We start from the raw sequence: 24,329 nt of genomic DNA, 5'->3' as shown, positions 1-24,329 counted from the left end.
CATTGCCTCCCGAGCTAGACACAGGGTGGAAAGATCAGCCAGTTGTAACAAAATACCTTTATTGAAAATGCTCCATGGACGACAACAACAACAAAAGGCTCCCAGCAATGGGTGGGGCCTTGGAGGGGAATCGTACACAGAAGTCTGCCCAATCCTACTCTTTAGGGAGTCGTTACATCCTTGCTGCCAGGGACTCCTGCCTGGCAAGGTGGACAGGCAAGTACAGAGCAAAGCAAGCTGCCACTCATTCCCTCCCCCCCCTTCCAAATCTCCATGTAGAAACTGGAGAGGAAGGGAAATTGCTGTTACAGAGAGAGGGGCATCTTTACTTGGGAGCACTCTTGCCTCTGCATCCAGTCTGATCAGGTGTAAATCTCCCCTCCTTCCTCCCCCTCCCCCCAAGCTTCCACCTGTGTCAACTCTGACATACCTCCCCTTGCCCTCCCCCCAATCCCCGATTCACACAGGCACTGATGCAACTGATCCTGCAAAAGTGTAAACATAATCCAAACCCACCCCAAGCTACTAGTCCTATCACTTCCTTTCTCTTCCCTCCCCTCCCAAGAAAAAAAATACCCCACCCCCACCCCAATGTACATGGGGATTGGGATTCCTTGCCAACTTTCTGGATGCTACCTGAACTGGGTCAGATGACAGTTGGGACCCCGAAGCCCCTCCTTCCCCTGTTCCCTTTTCATGACCACCACAGCCGATGCACACCTTGTGGGGGGAGAGGAGGACTGTACCAATCCCAGCTGTGACTTGTAGAGCCAGGCTCACAGATGTCAAAGGAAGCACTCTGAAACCCCTCCTCAGAGGGAGCTGGAGGAGGGGGGAGGGGGCTCTCCTATCCCACCAAGGAGTGATGGGGGGTGCTGGCCACTGCGGGGCGCTTGTCGCGAGGTGGCTGGCCGAATAAGCGGGGGTGGCGGCTGGTTGAGCGACAGTCTGGGCTGCAGGAAGCGGCCTTGCTGCAGTGGTGGGGGTTGGCGGTGCAGCGTGGGTGCTGTTGGAAGTGTGGGCCTCAGCAAAGGGGGTGGCTGTGAGAGGGCAGCAGGTGGTGGCCTGGGAGACGCTGGGAGTGGCGGCGGAGGGGGCAGTGGCGGCGGTTGCTGCTGCTGCTGCTGCTGCTGCTGCAGGGAACGGGACACCGCAGTGATCTGTACCTGCAAAAGGGCAGAAGGAGAGCTTTCAGTGCTGGAGAAGCTCAAGAGGTCTGTGCGGTGTTGGTACTTGGGGGCAGCCCCTCTCCTCACCTCATCTTCTTCCTCACTGCTTGCTAACGAAGCGCTAGAGCTCTTTTGGTCCTGAGAAGGGGAGCTACCTTGGGGGGCAGCCGGCCCCACACCCTCTTGCTCAGCCTCCCATTCCTGCAGCACCTCTTCCAAGTTGAACCGGCGCCGGTAGCTGACAAAGAAAGTCTTCACCTGGGCAACTGTCTTGTTGCCAATCACCTCTGCGATGGCCTGGAAATCTTTGCCGTATTTTCGGATGGCTGAGCAGGAAAAGAGAGGTGATTTTTGCACCGTCCCGCAACATAACCAAATGCCACCATTTGGCAAGCCAGCTACCTACTGTTGTGTCTCCAGGCCCCCAATCCATGGTAGAGAAGTTTGGTATAGAGGGTGCCACTTTAGGGTGATCATAACCTGCACTCTGGCCCTCAAATCCCAAAGACCAATAGCCTTCTCTGATACAACAGGGGGGAATAACCCATCCATCCTCTCCTAGTTCAGCCCTGCATTGCTAAGAGGAGGCAGCCTGTCGCCTCTCTGCTGCATGGGCTCCCACCTGCTGGACCTTGAAGGCTCACCCTGTACAGCCAGCAGCTGTTCATCTGTTGTCCAGCGTGAATTGAACTTGATGTTTGTCTGCAAGGGAGAAAAGGAGCGTGTCTGAGCTTTGCCTCCCTCCCTCTTATGCCTCCCCCGAACAGAGAAATCTGGAAACTACCATTACAGAAAAAGGGCAGCTTGCCTGCGCATGCACACTCACCTCGGGTGGCCGTAGTTTGTCTATTCCACCTTCTAGCACCTGCTTCATACTGCTATTGATCTGCTTGATGCTCTGTACCTAGTATGGACAGAGACTGGAAGGTCAGGAGGCAACAGCTCCCTTGCCCACCCCCATAGTCTGAAGAGCCCAAATTCTTTGGAAGATGAAAAGGAGAACAGGTTTTCCGTAAGGGGCGGTGCATGCTCATTGGGAGGGAGGCAGGCAGGCAGCAAGTTGTGACCACGTGTACACACTTAGGATTTTGCTACCTGGCGCTTGAGGGAAACCAGCTGGGAGTCCAGGTGGCGCAGGGTGAGAACAGCCATGTCTGGGCTGGCAGACAGGCCCGTAATGTCCTCCTGGCTCAGGTACATGCCCTTGGGAGGACGCCGGCGAGTGCGTAGTGGGTGGTGCCGATACTGTGACAGTTGTACCTCCTTCTTCACAGGCCCTGGCTTGCTGTTCAGGGGCTTCTGGTAACTAGGCTGGAGAGGAGAGAATGACAGTGAGCGAAAACTGAACAGGACCTCCCTTCAACTTTACCATGGTTTTTACTGCCCCACTGCAGCTCTTCCTCCCATGCCCTTTAATGCTGCTTCCTTGAGGAGCTGGATTGTAATCTGTCTTGGCAGCGGTAACTCCTTGGGTTGTATCCAGTGCTAGTTGTACTCACTACAGATCCACTGAAATTAATATACATGGCTAACTTAGGTTCGTTAATTTCAGTGGATTGACCCCCCAGGTAGAACTTCACTGGTTACAACCCCATCTTCCTTAGGTTAATGTATCAGTCAGTCCTCTACCACCCAGTTCCTTTTGACATACAGTTGTCATTCAGTTATAGCTCTTCTAAGCGGTTTAATGTTCCTTAGCACATGACATCTCCATCCTGATAAATTCAGGACTTTGTGTGCCCTGTACTTAAAAAAACACACCAAAAACATTTTCATGGCAAAGTGCCTGTTTTCTTGCCGCTGAAGGTACTGGAACCATGTTGACCCTTGTTTATCTTAGCTACCCTTAGTTTAGACCTGTTAGTGGCCATTCCCCTTACCTCCTTCTTGGGATCCATGGCATCAAATTCACCCTCACTAGCCTGCCGTCCTTCTTCTAGTTCATCATTACTGTAGGGGAAATGCAGAAGACATTAGAAGTTATTCTGCTTGCTCCAGAATATGACTTGCCTCTCCTGCAGTCTTTTTCTGGTTTCTCCAAATAGGTCTTTCCCCCCTACTGGGCTATTGCCATCCTTGCTTTGAGCTCTTCTGGGAGGCAGTAATTACTGCTGTTCATTGCATCCTGGCTCGGCTTCACTGGAGAAAATGAACTTCTGGCCATCTCTGCTTGTGCCCCCACTTTTTCCCAAGCAGTGGGAGAGACTTAAATTGCAGGAGAAAAGTTTGGAGGAGTTTTAGAAGTCCAGGCTGTGTCCCCCAAGTATTGCGTACAAGGTAGTCACTTCCAAGCCATCAATGTTTTGCCTGGTTCGGTCCTTGCTAGATTGCAATTGGTTTTATGGGCAAATCTTGACATTATATTCAGCTTAACTGGGTTTGGGCAGGCTCCCTGCCTCAGAAACTGATTTGTAGTGTTCCATTAATTGGTGGGGTCCCACTAATGAAACTGCTTTGGGGTTGAAGGCAAAGTTATTGGCTCTGTGACAGGCCCAGCCACCCAGCTACCTCTGCTACAAACCCTTTCCTTCATGAGCCTGCTAAGCCCATCCACCCCACGTACATGCACTCTTGGTCTCTGACCTGTCATCCTTTTCCTTCTTGCTGAGCAGCTTGCGGGCCTGCCGATCCATCACGCTAGTCCTGCTCCGGGTTTTCTTCCAGGAGTAGTAATACTTCACCAGGCTGGGAATCATCTTATCAGGAAGCTAAGCAAGGAGTCGCAGGAGGAACGGTGAGTAGAAGAGGGCAGCCAAAACCTGAATTACTGTGTGGCACAAGGTAATTCTAATAGGCATGTAATTAGGCCATGGAGTGATGCTCAAATACAGAGTTAACGAGTAGAGCTGTGGCACTGGGTCATTCGTATATTGTGTGTGAGAGACAGGAGGTGCCAGAATGGGACTAGTGAAATGGGAAATCTGGTCCAGAAACAACCATCAGCCCATATAATTACACAAGCTGGCTCCAGCCCAGGATTTCAAAGAGCAGGCCTTAAAACAGTTTTGTAAATTGTCAATATAGGCACATATCTGGTTGCAAGTTTTGGAGGGGGACTTATGCAAGATACCCTCAGCCTTACCTCCACCTTGCTGCTGTCCCCATTTCCCATTCCTTGCCCTCTTCTTCTTGGCCAACTGAACCAGGGCCAAGAGGGTGAGGAAAGGCTGCTCCCCTCCTTCACTTGCATCATGCTCACCCAGAGAACAGCCAGGAGGTAGCAATGGGGCTGCGGAAGGGGCCTGATGAGACCAACCTGGCACTGGACACTCGTGAGAAGAGGATTGTTCTTTGGACCCCAGCCACCCTGCCACTTACACCAGCAAGAGGGGAACACATACCATCTGCTGGATTCGAGCAAAACTCTTGCCATGGAAGCTGAAGGCTTGCTCAAACAGGACTTTGTCCTCCACCGTCCACTCATCAGGGAATGGTGTGAAATTGGCCAAGTCAGCCAGGGACTTCTCCACATCGTGTTTGTGCCACAGCAGCATCCCCAGAGCCTGTTGGGGGAAAGAAAGTAATGTGTAAGAGAGAGGAGTGACTGTCCCAGCAATGGAATGTCACTCCTGAAAATGTGGCTCCTGAAAGTCTGGTGATACCTAAGTTTCTGTCAATTCTGAAGATAACTGTACAAGGTTAAGATAGTGATGGCAAGCAGGTCAGTGAAAGAGAGATGGGCTAGGAAGGGTTACCTTTGGCCATGAGAATGGCATGTTTGTCAGCTCTTGGGGGAGGGATCCCTCTTAAATGTATCTCTCAAACTCTCACCTGGTCCTGTGGTATCACATTTTTTGCTATGAGAAAATGCCTATCTTAAGACTGGGTAGCATTGTTTCCAATAAGCTTTTACTGGCTTACAAGTTGATGCTAAATGGAATGAAGTGTCCAATAAATCTAATTTGGTTAACCAGATCAAACAATGTCTAATTTTGTGGAATTTGCTCTGCTCTTATGGAATTTGTAGGATTTCAGTAATGTTGAGTTAGGGTCAAGAAACAAGGGGTTGTATTCAACTTAAGATTTACACTGAAATTAATGACCACCACTAAGTTAGGTCCAGTAATTTTAACAAGTCTACTCCAAGTAAAACTTGTTGAAGCACCACCCAGGGAATCCAGTTTGTTCTGGTTTTCCTACCTGCTCTATGTTGTATCCGTGCTTCTCCTTGGCCATGGCAATATATTTGTCCACTAGAGGGAGAAAGAGGCAACCGTCAGTGCTGGGGGAGGGAAACAGAGAAGATGGAGATGCTTCGTCCTCTGACATCTCTTTCCCTCAGTGGATGACTAGCCTGCCTGCCTGCCAGGTGGGGATGGCAGTGATCATCTCCTCTTCCATGACATCCACAACCACGTTTGGGGCTTCCGGTGAGGAGCCCCTCCTGCTAGCAAAGAGGGGAGAAAATTGAAGTGCTCTGTTGCAGTGCGCCCTCTAGAGGAACATAAAAGCAGGCATGTGGCCAGAGGGTCCAGCACACACTAGATCTGTGTTACAAGAGCACTGCCCAAGAGATGTGTCTGCCAGTCCCATGTGAATTCATGTTTGGGAAGGAGGGGAGAAGCATCCCCCATAGAAGTGGAAAGTGTGGCTGTAAAATATATTATGTACATATGATATATTCTCACACAAACCCTTAATGACAAAGCCATTGGGGTGACAATTGGCCATGCATCAATCTTTCACCGACCTCTTCAAAAGCGACAGCACTACCTGGGCAAGCGGAACCCCAACTTTGGGCCTCTCTGCTTCAGCATAGGCAGCGACACCATTTCTCTCTCCCCCCCCCCCCCCAGCTGCCTGCACCAGCCAGATTAATAACCCAGGAGCCGGAGGCAGCGCACCAGCCGCTCGGTAATTGCTTCTAGGAGTCCCGGGAGGGGGGGAAGGGGGAGCTGTCAATCAGAGGCTCTGCTACCAGCTGAAGATGGAATGCATTTCCCCACCCCCACCCCTATTTTAGCCAGGCTGGTTCTTGGTTGATTCTGGAACTGGTTCAGAATCCAGGCCAGGGAGCAAAGGCTGTTGGAACATCCAACATGGCCTGAAGGGAGGAAAGCTCCACAGGAGTGCGCAGGGCCCAGCCCCAGCCATTGATCTGACCTGGCCTTTCCACTTTTTACACAATAAAGAGGGAGGAGCAACTCACATTTGGCATCAGAGACGCAATGATTTGGAGACCAAACGAGCATCCCTTTCAACTCCTTGTTGCTGTAGCGAGCTGGGCTCTCTGAATTACAAAGACAGAGGGAAGAGAAAGCTTTAAGCACTCTGGGCAGGATCTCCTGATAGGTTCATCTGCTGCTGCTGCTGAAAATCAAGGTGGTGAGAGAGGAATGCAGTTGTGCTGAAGCAAGCAGTGGATGGCTTGGTGTCCACACAAACACAACCTCTCTCCGGTATCCTAGCCAGCAGTGCGAGCTATCCCAGCTCAGTCAGCTTTCACTGTGTTTTCCTGGTAGGTGACCACCCCCTCCCCATCACGCCCACTCAGTCTGCTCATGTCTTCAGTCCCCACCTGTATTACACATTATCCAACACTTTGGTGGACCCCTCCCTTCACTCTTGGACAGCATGTGGGGAGGAGGTACATATAATTTCACCCCACTCACCCCGGAACCAAGAGCAAAGACAGGTGGAGGAGCCTCCAGGTCCAGAAACTAGCAGCTACGTGTTGCCAGGGTGGTTGTAAGCAGGAGGCGCCAAAGATTTGGCACTGGAAGAGAGTGTGACTGCATTAGAGCTTCGGGCTGCTGCCAGGTGCAGGAGGGGGATGGTCAGAGAAAAGCCATCTGGTGCAGCAGGGTGGGGGTGGGACCCGTCGCCCTTGTTCACCTTAGGGGGAAATGCTCAGGTTCCACTTAGGAAGGAGGAGGACTCCACTTAGGAAGGAGGACTCAGAATGCAATGATCCACCTGGACTGTTAAGCCAGAGCCTTTATTTGAAGGAGCCGGGAACATGACTGCCTTCTTGCTTAACCCTCTCCTGTAATCTGTAATGCTTATATGTGCCCCCCACCCTTTACCTGGTTTGCACTCTGGAATCACAGCTTGGTAATCTGCTCCCACACGGATCATGCTGTCTGTAAGGGAACAAGAAAGACAAGCTTGAAGGACCTGCTGCTGCAAGGGAGAGAGGGCAAAGGCTGGCTCAGACAGCGATACAAGCCCTCAAGAGAGGAGTCGGATCATCCCTTGGAATGGGAACAGTTCACTTTTGGCTGGTGCTTCCTGCCTGAATAGCCTCAAATGCCCAGAGACATTCCCAAGGGATGTGGAAAGTGCAGGAAGCAGAATGAGACGCTCCACTGCTTTTAAGTTCAGTGGTCCAGCATAGTATTTGGGAGAGACTTCCACTGTATATGAAGGGGCAATTGCATGTTTTGGTTGGGAGGAGTCCTGGTTCTACTTGAGATATTGCAGTGGAGTGTTTGTGTGTTCCTTCTATCACTGCCTTTCTCCATCCTCAAAGGTGGTGGTGATGTGGCCAAGGGGGCAACAGTATAAATGGCTGAGCAAGCCATAGCAGCCTTCCAAATGAATAAGGAGGATCTTGGTACAAACACTCAGTGCACATACCCTCCACCACCCAAAGCACTTTGGCACTTGAGAAGCAAGGATCCTTGGGAGCCCTCCAGGGAAACATCAAGAGAAAGGCTACTGCTGAGAAACCTTCTCAGGCAGCAAATGCACCATTTTCACTATAACTTTGGATAGCCTAGTATTTTCTCCACCACCCTCTGCAAACTCCTGTTCCTTAAAAAAAAAACAAAAAACCCCAAGCTACCAAGCAGCTGCTGAACAGCAGGCAAGATCTGGAAACATTTAGCCAACGTCATGCCAAGGAGCTCCTGAGCTTTCACTTTCTGGCAGAGGGGCCAAGAAACACATGCTGGGCTGGGGGCCGAGTGGTCTGCTGAAAGGGCTCCATATCCATTCTGGGAAACACCCACACTGTGCCCTACAGAGCAGTTTCTGGGATGGCAGTGGTGGGATCCTCATGTGGCCATGTACAGGAAGGGGCATGGTTCTCCTGATATATCTTGGGGGCACCATCTGCACCTCCCCCAAGAGTGCATCTGGCAGCTCTAGGGTGGTGTTGGGCAGGGTGGGGTGAGGGGTGGATGTCTGTTGGCAAAGACAAATGACACCATCTTAGGGCCATGCACCATCACCACCTGGCTCACTAGAGCATGATCCAATATTCAAGGTGGAGAGAGAGAACTGGAGAAGGCAGCAGTCCTATCCAACAGTTCAAGAGAGCTAAAGCAAAACCTGCTGGTGGATGGATGGTCATGGTTATACTATCAGGGTAAACACACACATACACACACCTTGAAATGCAGGTGACACACTGAGGTAGCTTCTGTCCAAAATGTATTTTGAGAATGAGATCTGACTAGGGTGGTTTTACTTGTGCTGTGTGTCTATAGCCTGTGGCAGATGGACAAAAGTCTATCCCCATCCAGCCCTATCAACAGCACTGTATATCTCCTAGAGCAGATGTTCAGCTGCAGGTGCACCACTGGACATGTGGAGTACTGGGCGGGGGGTTGTCCCTCCACCACCACATCCCACAGAGAATGGAGGGAGGTGGAAGAGGAAGCCTAACAAAGCCAGAGGTGTACAGGAAATCATAACAGAGTTCGGGTGGGAGGGTGGGGAGAGAGATGACGGGAGGGCTCTGGGGACAATAAAGCTATGAGCTCAAACCCAAACCAACTTTCTAATTCTAGCCCCCAGCTGGCTCCTTTGTTAACCTGGCCAATGGGTGAAGGTGGAAAAAAGGAAAGGGGCAGTTGCAGAGGATCCCCACCCTCATCCTGCTTCTGGGTCTGACCACACAGGCAAAAAAGGATCAAATGTCAGAGGTAAGATAGGTGGGTGATCACTAAAGTGTGAAGCAACTGGAAAGGATTAAGGGAAAGAAGTGTCTCTTCCAACCACAGTGACCTGGCAACTATCACACTGTTTTATTCAAGGATCCCAAGCAGCATAACACATGCTTGGGCTGACATTTGGGAAGATGCACTTCACTAACAGCACCTCACCTTTTGGAACACCTTGAGCCAGACTAACACCTGTGCGTCCCCCTTTCTTCTTTTGAAGCTTCATGTCACAACACTGAAGGAGCTCATCATCTGCTTCCTGCAATCAGGATAAGTCTCTCTCTTTTGCACACTCCTAGCCCTCTCTCTGCACCATCTCTGTTGCTTTACAAACTACAGTTTTCCAAGTTACATGTTTCTCACATGCTGTCATATGCACCCCAAAACAAACATTTTCTTAGATATATTATCCATCAGCTGTGCCCCCACAACCTCACCCCACAGCCCTCATGGAGCCAGATTTCTCTCTGCACACCCCCCACCCCGCATTTGTGTTACCAGCTCTCCCTCTCCCACGCCCACTCTCACTCTGTGGCCAGTAGAGGGCAAGGTGAGCCTAATAAAGGCCTTTCCCCTCTATTGGAAAGAGCCAAACTAAAGCCATTGGTGTCATGAGCTCAGTGGCCTGAAGTCCAGCTCCAAAAGGGTCCCTGATACCGAACTCTTTGTTCCACCGCAGCATAGCACAGTTGACTCTCTCAGCCCTCTTTTTAACTGGGGCATCTTAGACCTTCAACCCATGCATCCATTGGTTCAAATCCTCCCACCCCCTTGAGTACAATGAAGTCTTGAGAAACAGCCACTTTTAATAACTCCTCGTGTGAGCATAGCATGTAGCTCAGCTTGGCTTACCGTGGGAGTGTTCCTCTTCACTGCTGTCATCTTCTGAGTTCTGGTGGTTGCCGTTGGTGGCTGACTTGGACCGGCTTCTGGACAGGATCCCTGATTTTTCCATTACGGAAGGCATCTTCCAAGTCCCAGCAGACCACCGGGCTGGGAAAGGATATATTTTCCCCTTCCAGTCTTCGTACCTCTTTCAGGAAACTGAAATACTTGTGTGTTATTTAAATTTTTAAAAATTGAAGTTCCGCCGTCTCTTCTCCCCCTTTGCTGCAACTTCCAACTTTAAAACATTAAGAGGAGGAAATTAATGCCCCTTGTAAAAATCCATTGCAGTGAAGGTTGGAGTTAAACGTAAATTCTGTACAAAGGGAGGAAAGATCAGAGTTCAGGTTTTCCTTTCCCACTCTGAAATTTTGTCTCTCATTCCAAAGTTACTGTAAACTTCCTTGTAATGGGTATGAACCATGAGGGGAAACTCGGTACTGCTGAAGTTATGTAGGAGATGCTCTGAGAAAGTGGGGAGCTTAACACCTGGAATAGGATGTGTGTTTGGGGGAGCAGCAACCTAAAAAAGATAACTTCTAAAATAAGCTGCTTCTCCAGCTAAGATCCTCCAATCAGCAAAAAGAAGGGTGAAGGAGGAAATATCACCTTAAAAATCCTAGGTAAACGTAAAAGGGGGAGAAGTCCTTTGGTCCCTAAAAGTCTACCTAAGCCCCCCCCCCTCTCAAAAAAAGATCAGTCCTTTTCTTTTCTTCTTCAGAGCTGCAGTAACTTGTACAAAAAGGGAATATCCTCTCCAGAGTCCCAGTTTTTATCACCAGGAAAGAGAAGAAGGATCAGGAGGAAAGCCTCCCTCGTGCGTGTGAGGCACTTAAAGGAAAAGTTGCATGAGAGGATTATTTGCAGGCGCTGCCGTCTCCCACTGCTGCCGCCACCATCTCTTTTTCCCTCCCTCTCACACAATGAGTCTGTGGCTGCTTTGCTCTTGCTCTTGCTCCTGCTGCTGCTGCTGCTCCTGCTGCTGCTGTGAGAAAGTAGTTCCAGTTCTCTGCCTTAGCACCTCCCCTCAGACTCTTCCGCCTGCCTGCACATCTGGCCAGAGGAGGCACGCAGGGGCAAGAGGCGCGCAGAAAGGGGAGGGTGGAGGCCAGATGTGCAGAATGGGGAGGAAAAGGTCAGGAGCGGGGAGGGAGCACATCAGTCCTCTGAAAGCACAAGCTGCTCTGTCTTAAAAAAAGAGAGAAAAGAAAAGAATTCCCATTTCTTCAAAGGGGTGAAGGATGGAGGAAGTCTGTTCCCCTTGTAGCGAATGAGGAGAAGGTGCCGTGAGATGCTGATATTCAATTCCCAGCAGGAGACACGTGGGGAAGTCTCTCTTCCCCCTCCATTGCTTCTGCTCTAATCTGGCTTCTCTCACTTTCTCCTTATCCAGGAGAAAGGCACTGTTTGGTAGCAGCAGAACAGTAGCATCTTTATAAGACACATAACTGTGAAGTCATCTAACACTCTCAAAATTTCACTTAGCTGTCATTTTATGCTCACTATGTAGAGCTTTGGCTGCTGTGTATGGGAGAGTTCCAAAGTGAGAGAAAACAAGTCCACACCCCTATATCAGATTGACCTATTCGCTCGGCATCACTATCTCCACCACACTGCTTTTTAGAAGACAGCTTCAATGTGGATAGCTCTGCAATTCTGCAGAACAGAACAGAACTAGGAAAACCCAAATGAATCCACTCACCCCACCCACTACACAGAGGGACACAATTAGCTGAGAAGGAAGTTGTCCTTTACTAGTCTCATTGAAATGAACATGAGCAACACACTATGATGTTCTTGCGCAGGTCCCATTCATTTCAGGGGAGCCTGTGTAAGAGAATTACCAATGGTTGTGAGTCCTATTCATCAGATCAGACCCTTTTCTCCTCTGCCACACCACAATCAGCTGCCTAAGGCAGCCAATTAACCTTTCCTTATGGTTGGGCTGCTTCTGTCTAAATTCTCTTCGGTGGTCTCACTCATGGAGAAGGATAAAATGGTAGCCCTTACACAAGGTTTACTGCACACAGGAGCAGCCCATGCACAAAGCGAGGTGAAGCCATTTGCTTCAGGTAGCGGATCCAACCCTCCCCTACCCCATTGTTGTGTGCCTGCTAGCCCCACCAGGACCTCCTACACCACCATCACAGCACCATTGCCCTTGCAGCTGCACCCCTGCCACTGTGTCATGGTGGCAGCATGGGCACAGCCACAGGTGAGGGTACAGTTGCAGTGCTAGACTGCAGGGACTGGGTGAGCGCAGGGACCTGGATCTGCTGGGGGGGGGGGCAGCAGGGCATTTTGCCTGCAGTGACAAAATGTCTTGGGCCAGCCCTGCACATCTGTGTCTATGAATATATACCATAGTGAAAAAACAAAAAGCAAATGTTCTTAAAAACCCCATTACACGCAAGTTAAAAATATTATTCTAGTCCTTTTCTCTTATAAGATGGGTAATAATAAACTGATTTACAAGGAAAATACAACATATCAGGTAGCCACTTGGATTCAAACCAATCTTCCTGTGATATATCTTGCAGAAGTGACACTGCAAATGTCAGTGTTGGGGGTGGGGAATTTAAGCCACTTCCTGGCTACATTCAAGATTAAACTGAATGGTGGTTGTGCATTTAACATTGCGTGGAGAAACTCAGGTCCATGGGACTCTCCTCAGGCCACACCCCTTGCTAGTCCTGTGTCCATGTTCCCAATCAAAGACAAACTTTTCCCTACCTCTTCTCCCATCCCCCACTTGAAGCAAACTGATTTAAGTATTTGGCAATGTGTATATAGGAGAGAGGAGGTCCATTTAATTGTTTCTAGCAATAGGCACTCATTGTGAGTTGGCCAGAGTGAGTAAGAGTTCCTGAGGAAGAATTGCATAAGGTATGAAGAGGGTCCTTAAAGGGAGCCACAGATTTAGGCTCTTTACACACCAAGCACTTAAGCACTCCCGACTCATAGTGCTGGGAACTTTAATTTACACCTCACAGAGCTACAATTCCCAGCACCCTTCTCATGAGTTTGGGGGGAGGGGTGTGTTTTTAATGTGTGGGGTGTACGCTGCCTAACTTTTAAGACCTGGGTTTACCTAACTCTACCCCTTCTTTGCATGGTGATCCAGGACTCCAGGTAAATTGTCCATCCAATTACCAGCTGCTAACCCAAAAAACTCTACCATGCTTTCCTCTATTCATCCTTTCTCTGTCTACCCCAGCCTGCTTAACATTAGGTCCTTTCCCCACATTTCCCGTCAGCCTGCTAGAACTTTCGGTGATTTCAATGGAAATTCACGTGGTGATGCCCCCCTGCTTTCCCTTTTTGGTTGTTTCAGGCATTCTCTCTTCTTCCATTTCATAAATATCAGCCTCTCTTGTTTCCTGTCATTTTACTCGCAATAGGATTCACTGTGGGAATAGACTACCAGCCTCCAAGGCAGCCAGACTAATGATTCAGGAGGGCTAAGAAATATTGTGGAGATCTGAAAGAGCATGGCTAAACAGGGCCATAAAATAATGGCTGGTTGAGGAGGGCTGTGGTGGGTGGCGGAGAGAAGCAAGGTGACAAAACTGCGCCTGGGTGCAAAGAGGCATGGCACTGTCAACATGACAGAGAAATTCCCTGCTGGAAGGAGAGAGCAGAGGAGGAACAATAGCTTCTTCCCCAACCCTGCTGCTTGGAAGCGGGAGGAAGCAAAGGGGAGAATTTTAGTAGGGAATTCTGTTTGTTCACAGACTCTTTGTAACAGCTCTTTGATGTGTCAAAGGAGCTCAGGTCCTAGGCTGCCTTCCAGCCCTGTACCGTGGAGGTGGTGAGGAGCGCAGTGGGGGCAGAGGGGATTGAGCTGGCAGGAAGGGAGGGAGGACTCTGGGAGCTGAGGCCATCCACCCTGTCTCTGGAGTCTTGTTTGTTTCCTGGTCAATTAGCTGGAATGGAATGCAGGGGTCAGGGTTTTCTATCTCGGCTGCTTCTGCAAAGGAGAGCAGTTACTCTGGTTTTGTGTCCTGAGATGGGCTATCAACCCATCTTCAGCTCAATTGTGGAACCTGGTTTTAATTTGTATTTTATAGAGTCCATGAGAGGACAGAATAAGAGGGGACAGCCGTGTGTAGAAGGGGGGGCAGTTTGTGCCTGATTGATTATGGTGTATGGAGCTGTAGTCCATCATCCAGGAAGCATTACAGGCTTCTCTCTTCCCTACACAAAGGAGGGGGATTTGTGGCATTGGAGAGCTGTAGTGAAGAGTATGTAGAAGCACACAACTTCTGCTTTCTACAGCAACAAAATCTCAAAGCTCGCTGAGGCACATTGTTGTTACTCCTAGCTCGAGATTAGAGACCGAGAAACAGATTTTCCTAAGTGTACCTTGTGAATCTAGATGGCTCCTGGACTGTAAGCAGATGTGTCTCTTTTTTCAGTCAGTGTGTGTGTGTGTGTTTACAATATATGTGGCTGGGCTAGAATTTGAACCCAAGTGGCTAACAATCAGAATAAGGAACATGGAAGCATGTAAAACTGTAGAGCATATGCACACATTTGTACACACACCTAGACCAGTGTAATACACACATGATGAAACTGATACCTCTTGCAGCACGGCAAACCTAACACCACAAGCCCCTTCAGCCTTTGTGGCAGTTTAGATCTGCTGGCATGAGCAGCTGCATAACAGAGGAAAAACCATTTTATTTAGGCCTTAGCCACGCTAGGAGGACACAGTGTTTTAGTCAGACAAGGGCTAAATCAATTCAGTACAGGCAGCTATGGAAGGGAGTTTGCTTCCTGCAGCAAGGACCGGACAAACACAGTCCTCTAACGGCATGACATGCTGTCACAAAAGGCATGAAAAACAGAGCAGGCCTGGGTAAGGTAAATGGATCAAGGGAGAAACTGAAATGGAAAAACAAACATTTTCAGCAGTCACTACCCAAACCATTTTCCCCCTCAACCCCAAACACCACACCAAATCCAGCATTCTATTCTCTCACTGTGCCTTCAACCCAAAATTTCAAGAGCTATGAGCTACACCCTTAGAACAATGCATAACAAAGACAGCAGAAAGTTCACTATCTCTACTCTCACTCCACATGTAAGTGATGTCTCTTAAATCACATCCTCTTGTCAGTCAGTCATTCAAATATCTATTCACACATGCACACTAATCCCCTCCGCAAAAAAACTATAGCAGCCTATGCAGGAGTCATGCACACAGACCCGTCTACCACTGTCACAGTCACACAGGGGAAATCCTGCTCTTACATTTATTCTTCCCCATTCATTCCCTTTCCCTTCTTCACCCCACCCCCATCCTGCCCTCCCACTGGAGCACGACAAAGCAACTGCATTGTCTAAACAGACACCTGCTCCTTTGCTCTCTCTCTCTCTATGTGTGTGTGTGTGCACCATGCATATGCACGCACACACAAACGCGCGCGCGCACGCACACACACACAGCAACAGCCCTATAAAAATGGCTGCATGAGGGAGACTGTTGGGGAGTAAGAAGGAGTTATAAGTTATAGGGGAGCTTTTTCCTTCTGACTACTGCTCATTTCTCTTTGCAGAGGGAGTGGTGCAAGGAAGACCAGAATGTGAATGCCAGGCTGGGTGGCAATAGCAGCAGCTGCAAACACAAAAGCAAAGGGCCAGTCTGCCCACTTCCCACACAACACAGATTTGCTGACTCCCTGCTGGACTTCTGCCTCTCCCACCCCCTTTGCTTTATTTGAGTGACATGCTGGGGGTGGGGTTGAGAGCAGGAGCCCAGGATACTGTCCCAGGAAGGAGACAGTTGCCAAGCTGCGGAGAGAACCAGGCAAAAAGTGCTTTATTTTTTACCACCACCCCCTTATTGCTCGTATCATACAACCAGGGTAAATTGAGTGGGTCAGGACAAGGCCCCAAAATGGTTGATTTGGTGGAGATGACTATCTGTGTGTATTAAGAGGTTTGCAATGATTACATGCCATGGTTATGATTAGACAATGGATAAAGCTAATGCGAGCCCCTGTGCTTTTGAACAGTAGAAAGATACAGCTATAGCTCACTGTTCCTGCCACCCACTCTGTTTGCAGTGGGGTCAGGAGGACACAGGATTTGGAGGGGAAGCCAACAAGGCTAAGACAAGAGGACCACAATCTTTGCTTATGGGAGCAGTGGGGTGGCTTGTATCTCTCTGCAGCAGCACAGCCCTGCTGGCTCAATGCCCTGCTTGGGGTTTAGCTTCCATATTGGCTCAGAAATAAGAGACACCAACTCCCCTCTCAGGGTAGCACTGTTGATAGGGTTCTGAGATCTGGCAACTTCCACCATTATCACAATCTGGCCACTGTTTTTCTCCCAGCCAGGAAGATGCTGCCCCTGCCACAATGCACCCATAAGAACTGGACTGACATGAAGGAAAAGTGGGATACTGTCCTGCTACTGCAACAGTCAGAAAAGCAAATACTCGAGTGTCTAACTCTTGATTTCAAGTGGGATGAATTACCACACAATCAATGGAAAATTGCTCCTACGGGAAAAGCAAAACTGTGTGTTTCTGTTCCAACAGTTAACCCAGCATGGCTGCCTTGTTTGACTGAGGGCAGAGACTTCAAGTGAGAAGGAGACACTCTGTGTGTGTGTTCATGCATGCATGCACATAGACACACATAATATACATGCAGGATTAGAAAGATTGCTTCATTGGCTTTGGAATTACAGGGGAACATTTTACTCTGGCCCGCATTAATTCTGCTTTGATAGAACAGCTCTGTGCAGCTCAAAAGCTTGCATGCTCCAACTTGACACCAATAAACGTTACTGCATTAAAATACAACACCTTGTCTGTATTGCATTTCTCTTTTTGAGGAATGACCCAGGAGAAGCTGTCATATGGAGTTACTGTGAGTGCACAAGAAAAAATAATGTGTTTGAGAGTGTGAGAGAAAGAAGGAGCACAGGTGCCTTTCACACATCATGAATGCATTCTCATGATGCAGATTCATGCAAGCATGTGCTTTTCGCTCTCCTCCTCCCAAGCTGAATTTCTATTTGGTGGGTATTTTCCTCTCTTCTTTCCAAGCCCCAAACTATAATCAGGCTCCTAAATTTAGAAGATACCAATGAGTAGCCTGCCTGGTCCCTTCACCGCATATGAGGCCATTCAAACCTCCTGCTGTCAGCAGGGATCCCAGAGTTCATGAGTCCGCCTACCCTTCCTCCCTCCACCAGCCCTCCCTCCACTGGGGCTGTGGGATGAGGAACCCGCAGGCTAGGGAGCCTAGAGTAGATGCTGACTAGTGTTGCAAACTCTCCAGTCTTCTCAGTGCACAAGCTGCTCCCCCTGTGGCACTTACAGAATAATAGGACATGTATGGGAGAACATGTGCCAATAATGCATGTGTGTGTGTGCGCGTGTGTGCGCGCGTTGCACATGCATGCTCAGATGCAGCCCAAGGATGTGAATGCCCAAGTCTGTCTGCTTCAACATGGAGAAGCTGAACATCAAAGCCAAAGCACAAGGGGTGGGGGGAACTGATGCAAGGGAGAGTGAGAGCTCTGAACAGCCCCAGCCGCTTTCCATCCTGCTGAAGATTAAAGGATCTGATTGCCCTCCAGGGAGCGTGCCTGGCCTGTAGCACTGCCCAGAGCAGAGGGAAGAGGAAGGGCCTGATTGGGGTCACGTACGCACTCCCCCCCCCCCATCGGCACACAGATACACAACTCTACTCTCCCACCTATATCCAGAAGCATAGCCATGCTCCCTCAAGTCTAGTCACACTCCACATCCTGCATTCCCTTCTCTAGGCACACAAAGAGCCACACACACACTCCCTCTATTGTCACATGCTGTTGCTACTACTTCATCACTCTATGCATATACCATCACATTTCCCCACTGCCTGCCATCACATACTTTCTCCCTCACTCTGCTGCTGCAAAGCTACACTCATTCCACAGCTGCTGCTCCATAAACTCCATCCTTACACAAAGAGTCATACCCTTCCTGCTCATAAACCACAAACTGTGTCACTCCCCACCTTGAATGCAGAGAGTCACACACCACACAAGACTATGCTGTTCCCAATTTATATGCTCCCTCTCCAGTGCCTACAGCTGTTTCCTACCCAAGCATTCCACATACTTTACAGCAATCTCTCTCTCTCTCTCTCTCTCTCTCTCTCTCTCTCTCACACACACACACACACACACACCTATGTATGGATTTCTCTGAACTACTTCTCATGTCTCTAGATTTAGTATTCTGCATGTATACCCTGTACTCAGATGTCCATTCCACATGTACTAACAGTCCACAATGCCTATGCATCCCTCCCCAGTGCTCCTTCTCTGTGACAGAGATCCACCTCTATAGAAATGTAGAACCCATAACCACTGCTTTACCGTTCATATAGCATTCCCACTCCTGATACACAGACCCATCTTTTCCCACCCACATAAGCCTACTGCCCACTATTTCTAGGGTTTGCTGAATGACTTAGTTCTTCTTTTGCTGATTCTGCCTTCCTCATGATGGTCCCCAGCTTTCCAGCTACAGCAAACCTTCCCACTTCAGCACCTCCCCATCGTTTAGAGGCTAAGAAAGGGAAGGTTTGAGGTTGCATTTGTGCAGTGCAGTGAGGGGCTACATCCACAATAAAATAAGTCCCTGGCTTCCCCCTTTTCCAGTGCACAAAGGCCTGGAAAATTCAAGTTTACTTTTGCAATAAATCTGCTCCACCCCCTCCCAATATGGTTCCTTCCCTTCTTCAGACCTCCCCCAGCTGCATTCTCCCTGCACCCAGCTCCACCCCAACACAAAGGGGGGGTAAATTCAGGAGAGACAGGCTCCCTCTTTTGTGCAGCCACACAAAGAACAAGGACTGGAAGCAGATGCCATCTGCTCCCTGCAACCTGACAGTCTTAAAGAGACAGACACTTCCCCCTCCCCCTCTGCCAGGAGAGCGAGGGGTGAGTGGGGGGAGGGTTGCTAGTGTTTGGTGGCAGGGAGGATGGAGAAGTGCAAGTTTCCCTTTTCACCCCAAATCCTAAACCTATCTGGGTGAAGAATGTTTGTTCGCACAATGTGATGGGGAAGGAGCCAGCTAAGTCCCAAGCACCAGGGACACCAGTTTAGGTTATTAACCTGCATGTTTGTGTGGCAGAACTATAGCAGTGGCAACAAGAAAGAGTAGGAAAAATTGCCTGCTCAGGCAAATGGATTTCATGGTGTCAGTTAGTCGCCTGCAGACACCCATACCTACAGCAACCCACTGTCACAAGAAGCACAATGTCTGCCCTTTTGTTCCCTTAGGGTGGAGATGGAGATGAAGCCCCATGCCCTGGTGCTTGAGGGGTTAAGCTTTCAGCAGTGGCAGCTGCGCCTTCAGTCAAGCTGTGCCAAGCCATCCTCTTGCAGCTCTACTCATCAGGAGGAGGAGTGGGGGGGGGGGCAACAAGAGATATGATCCAAGCTGCCTGTCCCTCTGGCCATGTCCATTCATGCTGGCCAAGAGAGGATATAGAATTTGACTGGCAGAAACCCCAAACCTGGAGAGGCCTGAAGGGAAAGTAGGAGGCTGCCACGGATGATGCCAGACAGAAAAGAAAGATGGGAGGGGGTGGCAGAATTGGACAGCAAGAAGCAATCTGCTCCCTGGGGAGTGTTGGTGAAGAGGTACAGGGTAGAGAGCAATATTGTTCTTCTTGGATTAACCACTAGTCCCTCTTGCCTGAGCTTGTCTATTTCTCTCTCTCTCTCTCTCTCTCTCTCTCTCTCTCTCTCTCTCAACTAGGAGGGTGATGATGCCTCCCCTCCGGAAGGAGGACACAGGAGCTTGTCTCTAGCAGCCTGGGAAAGGAGCCAATGTGGTGAAATGCAGCCTCCCCTCCTCCTGCCATCACCTTGGCCTTTCCCCTGGAGACTGGATACATGAGCTGGCTATGCAAGGAAGCTCACTCTCTCCCTCCTCCCGCGCCCCCCCCCCCCAGCAGTAAGAGAAGGAATACCTGCATTTCCTGAGCTGCTTTGTCATTCACAAAGCAAAAGGTACAATAGGCTGGAAATGGAAATAGTACCACCAGCACCTTTGCAAAAATAGCTACAAAATAAAAGCCATGACTGTGGATGCTACTCAAGGAAAGATGCTGGACAAGAAACCTGGTGGTGGTGTGGATCAGTTAGGCCAGAATGCTTTTTGAATATCAGCCAACAATATTCAGTTTGCAAACAGAGAGGAGAGAAACAGCCTGTTGTTCACACTCCATACTTTCTGTGCTCATATATTACAGTTAGCAACTTGATCTACAACTGGCACAGCCGTAAGAAGTGCAAGAAGACCTGTAGTTCTCAACAGAGAAGAACTGTTGCAGCTATAAATGTAATATGTGGTTCCAGGTTTGGAAGAGCAGAATGAGGGGAAGCAGCTGGACTGAAGGTCAATTCTTGGAAAAGGAGATGGGGGGGGGGATGTGGTTTGGGGCCCAATGGTGGAAAGCAGAGTATAGAATAGCAGAAGGCTGGGTCAAAGAGCTGTTTAACATAAAAGGAGGGAGACAAGGGCCTGAAGGGTTGAGGCACTTGTGCCTAGCTGCAGGGAAACTGCTTCCATGTGTGAAATAACACCCAAGGAATGAGAGCTGAAGAGCACCCTCAAAACTTTTGTCACAAAAATCCAAGGCCAGGCGAATCAAAAGGCCACAGTTTTGGACTGAAAAGCAGGCTGTGGCTGTTCATGCAGACAAAGACATGAAACTGCATTAAGGACTCTGGCAGCAATCATTCAGAAATGAAGCATTTTGTTCTGATCATATTCACAACTTCAGGAAAATACTATTTGCAAGTATATAAAAATGTAGTATTCCCATCTTTATAAAGATTAATGCATACTTCCAGTGTAGGAGATAAACTGATAGAGAGATAATGCGAACCAAGGACACTACAGTGGTACCTCGGGTTAAGAACTTAATTTGTTCTGGAGGTTCATTCTTAACCTGAAACTGTTCTTAACCTGAGATACCACTTTAGCTAATGGGGCCTCCCGCTGCCGCCGTGCAGCCGTTCTCATCCTGAAGCAAAATTCTTAACCCGAGGTACTATTTCTGGGTTAGTGGAGTCTGTAACCTGAAGCGTCTGTAACCTGAAGCATCTGTAACCTGAGGTACCACTGTGTTAATCTGAGCAAAGCTGCTGCACTTACAGAACTCAGGCAAAAACACACAATTAATTATCAAGGTTGTGAAAAGCAGCAGTAGGGAACCTGTGGCCCTCCAGATGTTGATGGACTCCAGTTCTTATCAGCTCCAGTCAGCATGGCCAATGGTCAGAAATGATGGAAGTCGGAGTGCAACAATATATGGAAGGTCGCAGTTTCCCACCTCTGATGTTAAATTTTGTGTTTTTATCACCTTCCCCTCTGTGGGCCTCTGGAGCCACTAACTGCTTCTGATGCTTCTCTGAATGGGTTTCGGTTCCAGCAGGCTAACAGGAAACTATGATGCTTTGTGCTATATAATACATTCAAAACAAGGATACAGGTAACATTCAGAGGAAGAAAGCTGAGTCACAAAGCAGAGGACTGGAATTAAACACAGGTTTAATCTGTGTGACCTAGGTCCTTGTGCTCTCACTAGGTCCTTGTGCTTTCAAAAGGAGGAGATGGTGATGACGCAAGCTTAATAATGAGAGAGAAATGTGTGGAGTTAAAGGGGTAAAAATGCATGTTAAAAGGTCATATATGTTAAAAGGTTAGTGCTGAGAATCTTACATATTGTTGTAAGATACAACAGCAGGGAGAGCAGCAAGCAGTACAGGATGGTGGGGGTGCTGAGTGAGAGAGTGCCCTCTAACTTGTGATCTCATTCTTCTTTGACTCTAATTCCAGTCTCAGGGACATTTCCTCCAAAGGTGACACTGGGTCTCTGGCACACAACCTGAATCCAGGGTCATATGACCCAGTGAAAAAGCAAGCAGCAACATCCCAAGTGACCTGGAGGCAACTCAGTACCACCTCCTAGTTTAATTCATCTCCTGCCCCCACCCCATCACAGCATGGAAGGAGGAAGCGGTTGAACCTCCCCCTTTTCCGTTTAGGGGGGAAACTTACAGCACAAGCGCCCTCTGGTGCCTGACTTAGGTTGCATAAGCAAAATAGGGTGTGTTTTTTTAACAATACATCTGGTTTTAATCTTCACGTGTGCCCTGCCCAGTATCATCAGGCATGCCCTCTCTAAAATAGGTAGGATGTTCCTTAGTCAGTTCCTGTTCCCTCCACAAGGTATTATCAAGATGGTTCATGAACTTTATATATTTTATTTTTTAGTATTGTATTTTAACAGTACTGAACTGTGAAAAATTCACATCTGGAAATTGATTTTGAGGGAAGAGAAATAAAACACTTGATTTTAAGGAAAGAGACAAAGAGGAAGCTACTAATTAAAGGGAGACCACCCCAGAGAAACCTTCCCAGTTATCACTCCATACTGGACTGAAATACCATTTGAATAAAAAGAAATCACCACAGATCAGTTCTGAGATGGGAAGGCAACAAAGAATATTCTCAAATGAAATAATAAAGTAGCTGGAGAAACCCAGCCAGATGGGCAGGGTATAAATAATTTATTATTATTATTATTATTATTATTATTATTATTATTATTATTATTATTTGGCAATGACACCTCCTGGGTTTTCTATAAAATTGCAGTGAACGAAGGATGTCTATTCCAGACCAAATGACTGGTAAAACCAAGTGTAGTATATAAGCTGTGAGCCTGGAGAGATCTAGATCAAAGCTTACCTTTGCCATGAACTCAGTAGATGGTCTTCTTAGATAAACTACAGTTCTCCTGGTCTCAGCTCTCTATCTGCAATATAGGAATAATAGTAACCTACATTACAGGGCTGTTGTAAGATTTCCTGAGTTTAAGTCAAATCCTTTTAATATCTGAAATGTGCAATATTAATATTTAAAGCATTATTGTGAGGCAAAACCCACCTATAAAAACCAAGTATCTTCTTGCAATAAAACCATGTTTAGCCACATTGACTGCAATGAGACTAAACCAGATTAAGTGTGGTATGTGGATTGTAGCCTCAGGCAAAGAAGCCATCCCCTCCAGCTACAGGAATAGGAATAAGCATCTGTAGGGACTGCATGGAGAGGGGAGCGCAGATAAAAGATCCAAAGGCTTTGTGTCTTTGTGTTTCAAAGTAAAAGATTCTCATCCCCAGCTAGACTCTCCAGGATCAATTTGTTGTTTGATGATGAAAGAGCAAACCGTACATGGCAAAGCCAACCATAGCCTCCCCAATGGCCTTCTCCTTATTTCTTGTTCCTTCTCCCAACATTTACTCTCTTTCCTCTTCCCCCACCCCCTCGTTCATTCCGCTCACATATTCAACAACACTGGTTGGATAGAGGTCAAAACGGGCTGACAGGAGCCTATTTCCTGGGATGTGACAAAAGTTCAGCCTGCCTCAGGGCAGTTTACAAAAAGCAAAAGTCCTCGATCTATTGGAGCTGATCCCTATAAGAAATGGGCTTGTGTACTTGCCAAATTAATACTTTTGAATATCTAGGGTGCTGCAGCTGATGTGTTCTGTGGGGCTGGGATGTTCTGGCTTTAAGGAGACACACACAACAAAAAAGAGGTTTCTGGAACTTTACCTTTTCCCAAGGAGAGTCCGATGTCCTGTTGTGACTTCAAAACTACAACAAGCCTTACAAATCAACCAGGAAGCCACACCTTCTCCTCTACAAGTCCATATCTGCAATCCCAGATGTTTTCTTGCTGGTGATTTTTCAGTTGTGCAAGAGGAGGAGAAGCACTCTGCACATGTTCAAAAGCCCTCAGCCATGTCACAGCTGAGCCCTGTGTTTCAAACTCTGGTGAGCCTTGGCTCAGATTAAATCCTACTGAAGAAGAACTCATCTTAGCCCTGCTGCAAACAAAGTGACATAAAAGATTGTGTGAGTTTATAACAAGAGTTGATCACCTTTTGGTCTGATTTTACTGGGCTATTTTTCCTTTAGTGAAAGATCAGGAATAGGTAGGGAAACATTTTAGGAGTCATAGAAGGTGTAGGTAGAGTGATTAGGAAAGTTGGAGCACAGAAGATTAAACCAAGAAGTTAACACCATCATGAGGACCTGCAGAGTGTGCGTACCCTCTAGAACTAAGCTGAAATTTATCAGAAAAGAATTCCACACTGAACAGATGATTCTTTTTCTAAAAAAAATATGGGTCACACATTTTTATGTTCTTTAAAAATTATATTTTTATTGGCTTTATATGACTACAATTGTATTTCCCTCCAGTCTTATTGCCAGCTGCACATAAGGTTCTACCAAAAAAAGGAGCTCTAAAGGGACACATTGATATCTGAATGGGGACATGTGATTTA

At 48.1% G+C, this 24,329-nt stretch overlaps 1 protein-coding gene across 7 annotated transcripts; it reads right to left on the bottom strand.

Annotated features, from left to right (window-relative positions):
- Positions 1–42: 42 nt before the first annotated feature.
- RCOR2 (REST corepressor 2) lies at positions 43–24,139 on the bottom strand. 7 transcript variants are annotated; one of them, XM_083716246.1, is made up of 14 exons: positions 23,593–24,139; positions 22,723–22,789; positions 9,911–11,346; positions 9,221–9,317; positions 7,196–7,252; positions 6,319–6,399; positions 5,310–5,362; positions 4,511–4,672; positions 3,753–3,877; positions 3,050–3,119; positions 2,265–2,480; positions 1,996–2,073; positions 1,814–1,871; positions 43–1,495 (listed from the first exon to the last, which is right to left on the bottom strand). In XM_083716246.1, the coding sequence occupies exons 3-14, from the start codon at positions 9,938–9,940 to the stop codon at positions 813–815; spliced, it is 1,710 nt and encodes a 569-aa protein (XP_083572372.1). In that variant the 5' UTR covers positions 9,941–11,346; positions 22,723–22,789; positions 23,593–24,139; the 3' UTR covers positions 43–812. The 7 variants fall into 7 exon arrangements, with proteins under 7 accessions (XP_083572372.1, XP_083572373.1, XP_083572377.1 ...); XM_083716247.1 differs by having other exon boundaries at positions 9,911–11,131; XM_083716251.1 differs by lacking the exon at positions 9,221–9,317 and having other exon boundaries at positions 43–1,166; positions 1,257–1,495; positions 9,911–11,374; positions 23,593–23,879.
- Between the last annotated feature and the right edge of the window lie 190 nt (positions 24,140–24,329).

This window comes from Podarcis gaigeae, assembly GCF_964106915.1.
Source record: "Podarcis gaigeae genome assembly, chromosome: 16".
NCBI classification, from domain to species: Eukaryota; Metazoa; Chordata; class Lepidosauria; order Squamata; family Lacertidae; genus Podarcis; species Podarcis gaigeae.
The sequence above is the reverse complement of the archived record's forward strand: the minus strand, read 5'-3'. Positions and strand labels throughout refer to the sequence as shown.

What these genes read in the sequence shown, in the direction of transcription:
- RCOR2 (XM_083716246.1), bottom strand. Translation starts at nt 9,940, where the DNA reads ATGACAGCAGTGAAGAGGAACACTCCCACG. An exon ending in TGAAGAGGAACACTCCCACG is followed by an intron (nt 9,318 to 9,910) that starts GTAAGCCAAGCT and finishes TCCTGATTGCAG; the next exon opens with GAAGCAGATGATGAGCTCCT. An exon ending in ACAGCTGCTGGCTGTACAGG is followed by an intron (nt 1,496 to 1,813) that starts GTGAGCCTTCAA and finishes TTTCCTGCTCAG; the next exon opens with CCATCCGAAAATACGGCAAA.